Here is a 12,628-nt window from a genome sequence, read left to right on the forward strand (position 1 = left end):
AAACAACTGAAAGGTAAACAGAGGAATAAAGAGAGACTAGGGAATGTAGATCTACCATCCAGAATTAAAAAAAAGCCCCAGGCGTTTTGTCAAATACTTTGGGGGATGCAGTGGGTGTTTGCAGAAATAACCCAAAAGTAGAGCTGGCTTCTGCTCCTGCTGTCAGGGCATGAGATGCATAGAAAGCAGAGTGCCGAGAACCACAGTACTTTCTCCCCTGCTACCTGACAGCCCCTTTCCCTGCTGCTCTCACCACAGTATCTCTCCCAGAGAAGGCTTCAGAGAAGGGTCTCCAGCTTCAATCCAGGGAAAGATCAGGGCCACCACTGCTTTACCAGCACCATTTCCTACTCAGGGACAGCCAGCTGTGGCAAACAGCGACATGGAGAGAGAAACCAGCTCAGCCTTGAGGCCATGTGCTGTTATACGTGCATGGGAGGCCAAGGGCTCACTGCAAACCGCTGGACTAACCCAAGGTGTGAGCCAGTCTTTCAGCTAAGTCAGAAGGGGGTTGGAAAGCAAAGCAGAGGCAGCTGCAAGGTTGTACCCTCTGACCTCCTCTCCGACTCCTCCGCCATTTTCAGTGCCAACATCTCTGCCTCTAGCACCTTCTGTTCCATCAGCCGCTTCTCCTCCTCCGTCCGGATGGCCGTGGCTTTGATTCGCTGCATCTCCTGTTCAGCCTCAGCTGCTTTCTGAGCCAGGAGCTTGGCCTCCTCCTCCGTGATCTGAGCCTTCTCAGCCAGCAAGTCTGCTGTCTCTTCAGACCTCATCTGAAAATTAAGGCACATGAAGCCATTGAGCGCAATGAATGTCTCCCTAAATGTGCTTACAACCCCTGGAGCAAGGCTCCGAGCTGCTCACTCCACATGGCTGCCACGGCCCATAGAGTCCCCCCCTTCCATGAAAGCCTGCAACCTTCTGCAGCCAAGACCTGGATGTGCCCAGGCTCTATCCCAAATTCCTCCTCCTCTGTGCTCCTCCCACAGCAGACCAGCCAGATGAAATCAACTCCACCCAGCCTCCTGATCACCGTCCACCACCAGCAGTTTGAGAATAGCCATAGGACAGTCACAGTGTGCCTCCTAAAACACTTCAGCCGTCGAAAGAGTGAGGAACAGCTGCAGTGCCTCGGGAAACAACCTGCCAGAGACCTACCAGAGCCTCGTTGGCCATTGTTGCCTCTTCCTTTAACTGCATCAACCTTCTCTCCAGCTCATCCCTTGTCCTCTCAGCTTCTTCCCTCATTTGCTTCTCTCGGGCCAGGCGCTGCCGCTCCATCTAGGAAAAAGGTATTGGGGAAAGCGAGGAGAAATAATACACGTTAGAAAAGCTTTCCATAGGGTAGGGAAGGGTCACTACATGGGGGTTAGAGTACAGGACTGCACTACTGCTTCCTCTGTGTTTATCAAGATGGGGAGCTTCACTAAACTTGGTGACCTGATGCAACCTGCTCCCTTGAGAAGTGCCATTCCTGAGACAATCTCCTATCCTCTGACCAGGCTGTTAACCACAGCACTGCTGCACAAGCTGCTTGCAGGTGATTACATCCCCAGACAGTACCCTCCTACGCTGACTCACAGGGCAGACTCAGACAAGTAGGGTCCCAAGAGCTCCAGCTATGCCTAGAGTTTCTTACAGCAAGACTGAGCTTAAGGGCAGTCTGAGGGCATCTCCAAAACACCAAATATATACACAGCACAGGCAGGTGTTTGAAAAATGTGGATAGCTGCTGCTTTTGATCAGACATCTAACCCAGCATGCTGGAAACTTCACTTCTACTCATTTATAGGGGAGGTCACACAGAGTCCGACCACCTCAATCAATTCCTAGATACAATAAACTCTCTCCCTGCAGCTCAGCCTGCAGGAAATAGCAATGCTTCTCCAGGATGGGAAGATCCAAGCTATGCTGAGACAACCCACCCGAATCTGCTACCTCTTCCCAGAAGATGCTGAGAGTGCTGTGCAGACAGAGCATGCCCAACAACTGCCTCTCTGCCAGCCAAGCGCCCAAAGGGAGCCATCGAGCTAATTAACACACCAAGTTTAAGCACTCCAGTATGACAGAGATGGGTGCATTATAAATATCCACACTGCAGTGAGGACTCACAGCATTGCACAGGCCACCTGCTGGGTTTAATAAGGGAAATAAGTGCGACAAGGCGCATTTCTCTGCTCCTTGGACACCAACTGTGTTCTGAAAGCAGGACGCCCACCGCTGTAACGGCTCCGCTTCTTTCTATTAAAGGTTCCCCTCATTAATTATCATTACAATCTGCATCCCACTCAGGACTTCCATTAAGAAGAATTCCCAAGATAAAAGGATTACCCGGAACCAGTTAAAAACTGTGGTTCCTGGGGAGGGAGGAGAGAGCAGATGAGAAAGCACAGTGGCTAGCTCAGGAGAGGACCGCCAACCCAAGCAGAAGCCTGAACTTTTCTGTAGAGCACTAGGGCTCTGGATTTGAGAGCTCACACAAAGCAATAAGCTTCTGCTCACTCTTAGCACCCTCACCTCTCCCAGCAGCTCAAGTAAGCACAGGGTCTCAGGTCTTGCTGGCATTATTCAAATATATCAAAAACTCACAAGACTGTAAAACCTGTCCCTGAAGCCACTGGCACTTGGACACCACATTGCTCCTTCCAAAAAGACCTTTTGCTCTACTAATGTCAACTCCTTACTGACTAGGGGAATCCCTGTGGGAAGCAAGAAGCCCCCCTTCCCCAGAGGAGCTGGCCTGTTTACCCTCGAAGTGTCTCATGTCCTGTCCTCTCCTGCCATCCCACAAGCTACAGGAAGGAGAACTGCTTCAGGAGGTGCCTGCAAGACAAGCCATGACACATCTCCAGGTCAGCTGAGCACCTCAACACCAAGCAGGCACCTCTGTGGACATGCTCTAGGTGAACCTGCTTTAGCAGGGGGTTGGGCTAGATGGTCTCCATAGGTCTCTTCCAACCCTGACCATTCTGTGAATAAATTAACTTGGCAGTCCCTTGAGCATAAGGCCCTCCTAGGTGCAAGTGGTTTGGTTTCTTCTGCTGCTATCTAGTGGCTTTATTGCAAAAGGGACATTTATATTCTAAGCACCAGTACTCAGATTAGCTGTGTGGGTTTCGGTGAGTAGAAAAGGTCTACGAGCAGAAAACAATGATTCATACAATCCAATTTGCTGATATATGCTCATCGGCTACACACTGCTGCCTCCAAAGAGCTGTTTTCACTGCTTGGGCTGACCTGCAGCAGATAAAGGAGGCCAGCACCGAATTAGCATGCAGGCTGCATACCCCGAAATGTCAGTGTGCATTCCATCACCATGTAATTAGAAAATGAGGCAAAGAACCACAGCAAAGCATAGCTCCCCCTCACAGTCCCTGCTCTAATTACAAGCAACTACCCCAACATACAACAACTTTCCAGCTTCGGAGCCCAAGCATAAACCAAGGCAGGGAAGAAGCACACAGCCTTGTAGGACACTCAGATCGGCTCTTTCCTCTCATCCTCCCAGTTTTGTTCCCGAGTGTGGGGGCTGAGCTTGGGCTGCTAGTCTGCCATCAGTCTGCAGAGCCAAGTTGAGAATGACTGGCAAGGTTGGAGCAGGCTACTAAAAAAAGAGATGTTCAGCTGGACCATCCCTCAAAGCTGCTCTGTGTGCTTCATGTCACTCTGGAGACTGTTCCATCCCAAGCTCATCTGCTTTTCTGATTTTGTCTCATGGTCTAGTTATGCGAGATATCTCTCACCTGCTTCCTGGCTTTCTCCTCCCTGGCCTGTGCTTTCATCTGCTGGACCTCCAACGAGTCTGCCTTTCTCCTCCTCATGAAGAGGTCGTGGTTTCCAATACACAGCTGAAGAATCTATTCCAGTCAAGGGTGAAGAGCGGAGAGAAACAGCTGTACACATGATGATGATGAGGTAGTTTGTATTCTTGACACACAAGAACAGTAAAACTGCTTTTTGTTTGGTGCTTGTAAGCACTTCCACTCACTGATCTCAAACCCTGTGAGCTCTCATACCCATATGAGGGGCAGGGAGCCAAGGCACAGCCAAGTCCCACACCAAATGCCAGCTCCTGGGCTATCAGCTATTTGCAGAGACCAATTTTCTGTTTTCTGTGCATCCAGCACAGCACGGTTCTGGCAAGTTTTATACCTGCCCTAAAAAGGCTTTAGGCCAAATCATGAAACAAAGACTTCTACAGCTCTGATCGGTTCCCTGGTTCTCACTGCCTCCTTTCTTTAGGTTCAAGATGAACTTGTACCTTCTCCCAGCTGCATGTTTAAAGCACGGAGATTAAAAAAAACCAAAACCAACCAAAACCAAAACAACTCCACCACATACTAAAAGAAAATCACTTTCCATCTTGGACAAACAGAAGATTTATCAAAAACTTCCTTGGACATTTTCAGATACCTTTGCTGAAGCATTTTAAGCACCAGTGTGGCTTCCTCTGGTACTCAAGGAGATCAAGGAAGGTGGCAATGCTAGAGGAAGGTTAGCAAAGGGGTGGATAGACAGAGGAGTGAAAGTTCTTTTCAGCAATAAAAGCAGGTCTCTAAACTTGGGTTCTTTTCTAAAGGACTGATTCACATGCCTGTCTTCCATTTCACAAGTCACAAATCACTCCTCTGGAGTCAAGAGGAGCTTCAGCACCAGGAACCTGATGAGTGCAGTGAATGAGACCTTTGTCAGGAAGTGCCCCTTTCCTACAGCACGGGAAGTACAGGACAGCCTATAACCAGGACAGCAAACATCCCTCATGCCACTTAACCGTGGAGAGGTGGGAGAGCTTCTCTGAAGGAGCTTGACTTGAGCTTCCCCCTTCTCTTCTATAGGCTGTGACCAAGTAGTAACTGCTATACCAAATCACATCTATGGTCCAGCCAGGCCAGCATGCTCCCTCCGACTGCTCAAAGAAAAAGCTCCAAAAGAACATCGTCTTGTACTGCCCGCAGAAACTACTGCTGCAGGCAATAAAAATTACTCTGTCTGTAGACTTACCAGCTTATTCACACGCAGCTTTGATGAATTGAATTTAAAAACATCAATCTTTTTGTCCAATGGCTTAATCGTAAACTGAAAGGAAAAAATAAAGAGGGAGACAGTTATCAGAGAGTGGTACATTTAATAAAAATGCAGCTATAAAAGTCTTACTGAAAGCTTTGGCTCAGAGGAGGTCAGCAGTGTCAGACAAACAAGGCTGCGAGCCGTCCCCATGGCTTTTAGCCAAGCAAGAGAACTAGTATCAAAAGCAACCAAGGAGACAACTGTTCCTCCAGTCAGAAGAATGTGAGCGCCACAGAAGCAATGTGAATGCTGTCTACCTACAGACCGCAATGCCAGACAGCCAGTGTCCTCTGCAGAGCACCTTGCAGAGGGCAGAGAGAGCTCAGCACCTCCCAAGGGAAGACAGAACCATAGAATCATAGGCTCATTTAGGTTGGAAAAGACCTTTAAGATCATTGAGTCCAACCATTAACCCAGCACTGCCAAGTCCACCACTAAACCATGTCCCTAAGTGCCACATCTACACATCTCTTAAATACCTCCAGGGATGGTGACTCCACCACTTCCCTGGGCAGCCTGTCCCAATGTTTGACAATCCTTTTGGCGAAGAAATTTTTCCTAATATCCAATGTAAACCTCCCTGGCACAACCTGAGGCCATTTCATCTCATCCTGTTGCTTGTTACCTGGGAGAAGAGACTGACGCCCACCTCACTACAACCTCCTTTCAAGCTCCCCTGGCAGGTGTGGAGAACAGAGAACCTACAGCAGAAACTCACACTTGTGAACAGAGGAAGAACCAGCTCAGCTGCCTGGTGGATGGGCAGAAGGGTTGCATTAGGAACACAGGAGCTGCTGCCCTTCCCATTGACACCTCCACTCGCAAGGGCTCCCCAAAAGGATTCTCCATACATTTTGTTCGCCAGAAATCAGCCGTGTCACAAGACTGCTCCGCGATTCGAAACAACTCCTTTGCTCTAGCTTGTATTTATACTCCATGTGCCAACCAAACAGCTCTAACCATAGCCTGGGTTTACGCTCTCCAAAGAGCTTTTCCACAGTGGGTCTTCTCAAGAGAATACAGGTGGTATTGCCAAACTACGGAGCTATGGTAATACAGTCCCTGGACAAACAGAAGACTCTGAACTAACAAAAGGGTATTGGAAGAGATGGAGTGCTCTGCAACACCGCATTTTTTAGAAGGCATGCATATATTCCATCACTCCCCCACACGCTACAAAAATAACCAGCTGAAGAGATAGTGCTCGAGCAGGCAGTCTGTGTCCATTAAAGTAGGTCTATTTGTCAATACATTGTACTGCCTGAAAAGGGCTCAGCAGAACTCGCCCTGGCAGTGTTTTGTTTTGTCAGTTTAAGAACCAATCTTTTAAGGCTTTCACACAGGCAGACGTGCGTGAACGTCCCTGGACTCTGGCTCCAGCAGAACCCCCACCAGACGTTGAAAGCAACAGCAGAAATATGTCAGGAGAGGAATTTTGCTCCACGTAAACAGTCAATCTTTGTTACGACGGATTAAACCCCTCTGTTGTGTTGACGTAGCTGTCATACCCAGCTATTAAGCCTGTTTACTATCACGTCAGGGCTACTTGTGGTCCTCTCGTTACACAGATAATTGACCTGATGGAAGGTGGCAGTCCTTTCCCCCAAGAGAAAGCTGTATTACAGTCTTGTGTCAAGGCCTGGTTACAGAGGCTTCAGTCCCCAGATTTCTGAGACAACGCCTGACCAGCTTCCACCGCACTCATCTGTCACGGGCAGGAAAGCCCTCGAAAGTCGCTAAGTGCTGGGCTGTTTTTTAGAGCTGCAAAGCTCTTTATTTTTAAGGACTAGAACAAGTGAAGAGAATTCCAACACAGCCTTACTACTTATAAAACTTCACAAGACATGCAATAAATGCAGCTGATGAGAAACCTTTAGCTTTTACCCTGATCAATAGCATGTTTAGATTAGAAAACAGTTTTTAATTAAGAAGTTAATTTTCTTCCTTACCATGAAGGCAGGTGGTTTCTTTGAGCAGCTCTCTCAGACTGAATATTGAGCCAATCAGTTCCCCCTCCACAGCCAATTTTACTGCTGTTCTCAACTAGGTTTGGTGGCCAACAATTCAGAAGATTCGTATTTATGCTCTGGATTTAATAAATATCTGTCAAATAGTGGGCTTAAATTACTCATCTTCCTAAAGAGATTCAAGCTGTTATGTCAAGCCCAGCAGCCTGAAAACTCAAGATGATGTAATGATACGGCAAGAGCTCTTCTCACCAGGCATATACCTCACTGTATTTCATAATACAGTACATATACACAGTAATATGTACCGCAATATCTACAGCAAAGCTGAGATCTCAGCTGCTGAACTCTGATATTTGGGCTAAGCATATCAACAGCAATTTTGGGTTTTTTGAAAAAATTACACAGAGTTTGAACGTATTCTAAAACCAAAGAGTAGAATAGCTCCCAGTTGACCCCTTGTACGCCCACTCCTGGAAAGTTTCAGAAAGGCTAGGAATTGAAGTTTCAATTGCAGAAGATGAGCTGCCTTTAGCTAAGCTGGTGATAGCAAGCGCAGCAGAAGCCAAGAGAAATCATTTTAAACTGCAATTCTGTTCTTACTGCCCTCAGGGAAGAGGGCAGATGTATCCATACCTCTTTATCACTGTATGAGATATTTCGGATCTCGTTCCACGGGAAGGAGATTTTAGGAGTCAACCTGTTGTCTGGATCATAAATGTGGAGACCCAAGGCATCAACTCCAAGGAGCAGTTCAGTGCCTTTTTTATTCTACAGGAGAAAAGAAAAGCACAGAAAACCCTTTTATTCCACTCAGAGGGTCTGACATGAACCATTGCTGGTTTCACCAACCAGCCCTGAGCAGTGACCCACCAGCACTGCATGTTAGAAGAGCTTCTCCCTCCCCGGCAGCCAGCAATGAAACACACTGCAGCAGGACTCTCACCAACACACTGCAGCCACCTCACAGGTCTGCTGGCTCTCGAAGGCTCCACTCATCCAATCTCACAGCAACACAAAAGATGAGGACTAACACAAGAGCTATGCCGGCAAGAAAACACGACCCACAATCTGCACTCACCCTAATCGCAAAATAGTTCACTCCATACATCTCCAGGTCCTGAGCTATCTTCAGATACTCCATTTCAGCTTCATCTCTGTCAGACAAAAAAAGGCCAGTGTTACAATGTTTGGTAGAATCAGGGAGAGGGGAATGGTTGCTCTTTCTGATCCTAAGTACTCACAAGGCTTTGAAGCCTGGACTGTCTCTATCACACAGGTCAATCCTGTCTTTGCTGGCAGGATCAATAAAGTCCAACAGCAAATCCCACTCTGCAGCTTGCCAGCATCTTAATGGCTGCTGATGCCTGCCTAGCATTTCAAGCCTTGCTTTCTCCATCTCCCAGTCCCTTAAGCATAAATAGGCAATCCCTGGCTGGGAGGCCCCTGTTTCAGATCCATCTGGCTTTAGACTTATCCCCCACAAGGAGCATTTTACCACCCAAGGCAGCGGTACACCTCCCCAGTCTGAATCTGCATTTCTTTTCCTGGCCCAAAAAGCACCCTGACCCTCTAGGCAGGCTGCCGGCCTCCCTGCCCTGCTGCAGGTGGTCCCTTACTGAGCATCAGTCCTAAAACCTCTCGAGGACCCTGTCAGTGACAAGGGGACAGGCAGGGCAGATGCAGAGCAATCAAAGCAAGCCCTTTGCCCGTCATGAGACTGCTGCAGAGGTGAGCTGGGATTAATCCTGCTGTCAGTAGAGCTCATCCATCACCTGTCCAAGCTCCCCAAACCCTTGTGACTCTTGCAGCGAGGGGACTGACCTTGACCCACCACTGCAGCACACACTCACCTTGCTCTGCCTCGATGTTCTGCATACCAGGCTGTTATCCTTTCCTCCCACATCTCTGGAGTCATTTGGTACAGGTTTATTACCTGAGATAGGTGGAGAGACAGAGACCAGGTCATACTGCTGCTCTTGTCACAGTCTCCTTAGCCAGCAAGCAAGCCAGGAACACCTGAGCCCCAAGCATCCCCTCCCCAGCACCACATCCAACCTCAAGACAGGTGACTCTCAGCAGGGCACGCTCAGCCCCACACCCTGCGATCACCCAGCGCTCACTCAGCCCTCCCAATCACACAGCACAGGCAAACTGTCCCCAGGCCACCCTGAGGAGATGCAGGTAGGATGAAACCATGAAAAGAAAGAATACACTTGCTTCTGTTTTTGTTAAAATGTCACACAGAGATTGAATTTTCCTCCCTCGATACACCTCTTCATACTGTCTGCCTTGGTAAGGAAGCCCAAGGAAAACAAAGCAGGGTGCATCGGCTCAGGCAGTCCCACAGAAACCCTGTCTGCAAAGGGCTCTCTTGCCCAAAATACCAGCAGGCTTGGAAACCTAATCCTCCACCCAGCCGAGCTCCTTACCCGCTTTGGAAGCAACTCCTCCTGCGCCAAGAAGCCTCGCTTGTGGACGTTGGGATCATAATCACCATACTGAAAAGAAGCACAGACACCATGGCCCACCCCATGTTAACAACAGGGGCAAGTAAAGTCTTCACCCTTACACCTCCTCCCCTTGGGGAGACAGCAAATGCAGGCTGCTTACAGCCTCCACATCACAACCTGTTAGAGCACTGAACATATGCTGCTCGGTAGATCTAACAACTGTATTTTCTTTGTTATTTGATTGCTAATAGAAACTAACATCCTCCTCCTGCTATGCCGCAGAAGTTGGAAGCAGAACAAAACTTCCCACCACCAGCTGACATCTACCACCAGTTGGGCTAGTTGATCACCGTAGGTCCCTTCCAACTGAATGATTCTATTCTGCTCTAATTAGCATGCCCAGCAAACACTTCCTCCGACACAGGGAAAGACTCACTCTATAGCTGAGATGTCCTTGCTGTCCCACCGACAGTGGGAAAGAGAGTCAAGATATAGACAGAGACCTGTCCCCTGATCGATACCAGTAATTCAGGTGAGGCAGATGGCTGTTTCTCTGTTGCTACTCACCACCCTAATGAACAAATACATAAAAAAATTACAGGAGTTTGACAGACTCACCTCAGACAGGTGTCAGCTTTTCTGCCGGAGGGTCTGTTGCGCAACTGGATCATGGAATCCAATTCAGATTTAAGTGCCTCCAGTAATTACTAGTATTTGTTTAGATTTACATCTTTTTGAGCAGCATACAATAAGCAGTTTTATTTCTCAGTCATTTTAACAGATTGAAAAGCTGAGTGTCCCTGCAGTGCATGTGAAAATGAATTTACCTCCTGTACAGCCTAAGAGGGCAGGAAACTGCCAGAAAACAGCACCTCAAATAACCTAGCAAGTTCAAGAGAGGAGGATGATGGATGTGAGGCACGTACATGAAACACTGCGATTTTCATTCACCTGGCAAACAGGACTTCTGCAGTGACATTACCCAATTACAAAAGACATGGCAACGTTTGCTCAAGTCACTCATTTTGCAAGGGAGGCAGCCCTTCCCTCCCTGCTTTTCTGAAGAACCTCAGCTCAGGAAGTACAAAACGGTGACAATTTTTAAAACCAAGACCAAAACACACATGGTGGTCATGTAGTAAGTCAGCAAGCTTTCCCTATCAGCTTCCTTTTAATGGCAGAACCATCACGTTGTACACCAAAACAAGAGCCCAGCATCAAGAGTCTATGCATACATCCTCTCCACAGCCCAGCAAGCAATGTTTCATAGATGACAAGCAGGGATTAAAGACGCAAATATTGATTTGGAGCCAATGCAGATGCAAAGGAAGCATGCAACAATCAACACTGACTCAGACTTCAATTAATATAACAAAACCACCATGGATTTCATTCTGGAGGGTGCTGAGCAGCAGCAACTGTCTGTCTTCCAAGGTCTACAGATTGGAGCTCCTCTGAAAGCAGCGCATTGCAGGTACACATCCCTTGAACCCACATCAAAAGGGAACAGTAATAAAAACATGGTACTGGCAAAGGAAACAACTCCAATAACCTTGGAAACGCAGAAAATAAATCATTTTTAGGTGATGAAAATAACAGCAAATAGGATTAACGTGATTATTTTCTGTTGTGATCTACCATGGATATCCAAGACTAAGTATGGATTATGTGATTTTTATGTGGTGAAAAATATCACCATGTCCCAAAGGAATATTTGTACCAAGAGGGAGTCTAGATGAGAACATTAATTATTCACAAGTAAAAAATCAACAAATGGCTTAAGTATTGCAGTATATGTTGGCTCAAACGATTTGGCAAACATACATTTAAAGACCTTTTCAATTAAATCATTACTTCAAAACTGTTGTGGAATTTCGGCTCCTGCTAATTGAACTATCTGATTAATATTCCTGGTTACACATGGAAGTTCTATTTTCCTCATTCATACACCTGGCTTACATCATGCTGGATAAACACAAGCATGTTCATCTTCAAACTATTAACACCAAGTATTGTTTGTTTTGAGGGAGGGAAAAAAAAGGAGGGAAAAAAAAAAAAAAAAAAAAAAAGAGCAGCCCTTTGCTAGTGCTAAAAGATCTGAAGTGCTGAGAAGGCTGCGGCACAGCAGCGATCTGCATTTAAGAAGCAAGAAATGGAAGAACCTCCTGGACATCATCATTTCCTGCCGGGATGCATTTTTCGGTAGATTCCACATCTCTCCTGGCTATTTAAAACCTGAACCACCTCCAACATCTGAAAGCAGCGTGGGTGGTTTAAATGCAGGGCTAGAGGGGAAAACACATAGTAATTCCCCAAACGAACACAATGATATAGAAATAAATAAGCTTTTATTTTTATGACCCACACGCTTGCTTTGTTATTGCAGGTAGGTGTGCAACAACAGTACAAACCAACCTGGCTGTCAATCAAATGGCTGTATCAGATGCAAACACACTGCTATGTCAGGCTATTATGCCCCTAATCATGCAAATCAGCATGTTATTAGCAAAATTACTGTGCTCAGTGGCCGCCTTCTTGTCCAGAAAGGACATCATTATCCTATTTAACTGTAAGGAATGACCTGCAACATCTTTCTTCCCAGTTCCATACCAAACATATGCTTTCAGCTTCCTCCTTTGCTGAAAAAAAACCCCAAACAAACAAAAAACCCACAAAAAAAGTAGAAGGGGAAACCCAGCCTGGAGCCTGGCTAGCCTGGAGGGGCAGCAAGGAGAAGTGACATCTGATGCAGACATGAAAGCACATTTAGCAAAGATCAGAAAAGGCATCCCTCTTCCACTTTCTCACAATCTCTGTGCGGAATCAAGACGTGCAAGGTTAACAGAACTGCTCTGACTCCAGACAACCTCCTCCAGACGACCGAGCATTGAGCATGCCGAGCGTGCTACTGAGCGCAAGGTCAGCAGCTGAGCCGCAAGAAGAGAAAGGGGACGGCACAACAGTCCTGTACCAAATTACACCCTGTTCCTGATCACGCGAGCAGAAGCTGTCAGGGCCAAGAGTTAACAGCGCTCAATATTTACCCAATGGTCTATTCATTTTGGCAACAGGAAAAGTCATCCTCTATGCATCCTCAGCTCAGCAGGTCAACAGAGAAAAAGCCAAGTAAGTGTTTACTCA

The 12,628-nt window shown here is 47.1% G+C and overlaps 1 protein-coding gene across 11 annotated transcripts in view; it reads right to left on the reverse strand.

Annotated features, from left to right (window-relative positions):
- NF2 (NF2, moesin-ezrin-radixin like (MERLIN) tumor suppressor) overlaps positions 1-12,628 on the reverse strand; it is a 49,531-nt gene that overhangs the window by 20,326 nt on the left and 16,577 nt on the right. For 10 of the 11 annotated variants that reach the window (XR_008821141.1, XR_008821142.1, XM_056333939.1 and 7 more), the window contains exons 5-12: positions 9,467-9,535; positions 8,888-8,970; positions 8,116-8,191; positions 7,671-7,805; positions 5,002-5,076; positions 3,744-3,857; positions 1,159-1,281; positions 556-773 (exon numbers count right to left, since the gene is read on the reverse strand). Coding sequence is in view for 9 of the 11 variants with exons in the window: in XM_056333939.1 (XP_056189914.1) it covers positions 556-773; positions 1,159-1,281; positions 3,744-3,857; positions 5,002-5,076; positions 7,671-7,805; positions 8,116-8,191; positions 8,888-8,970; positions 9,467-9,535 (893 nt within the window). In the remaining 2 variants the exon portion in view is untranslated. The remainder of the gene's footprint in view (positions 1-555; positions 774-1,158; positions 1,282-3,743; positions 3,858-5,001; positions 5,077-7,670; positions 7,806-8,115; positions 8,192-8,887; positions 8,971-9,466; positions 9,536-12,628) is intronic. The other variant, XM_056333948.1, reaches the window with a different exon arrangement.

Source organism: Falco biarmicus, chromosome 1 (assembly GCF_023638135.1).
Source record: "Falco biarmicus isolate bFalBia1 chromosome 1, bFalBia1.pri, whole genome shotgun sequence".
Classification (NCBI taxonomy): Eukaryota; Metazoa; Chordata; class Aves; order Falconiformes; family Falconidae; genus Falco; species Falco biarmicus.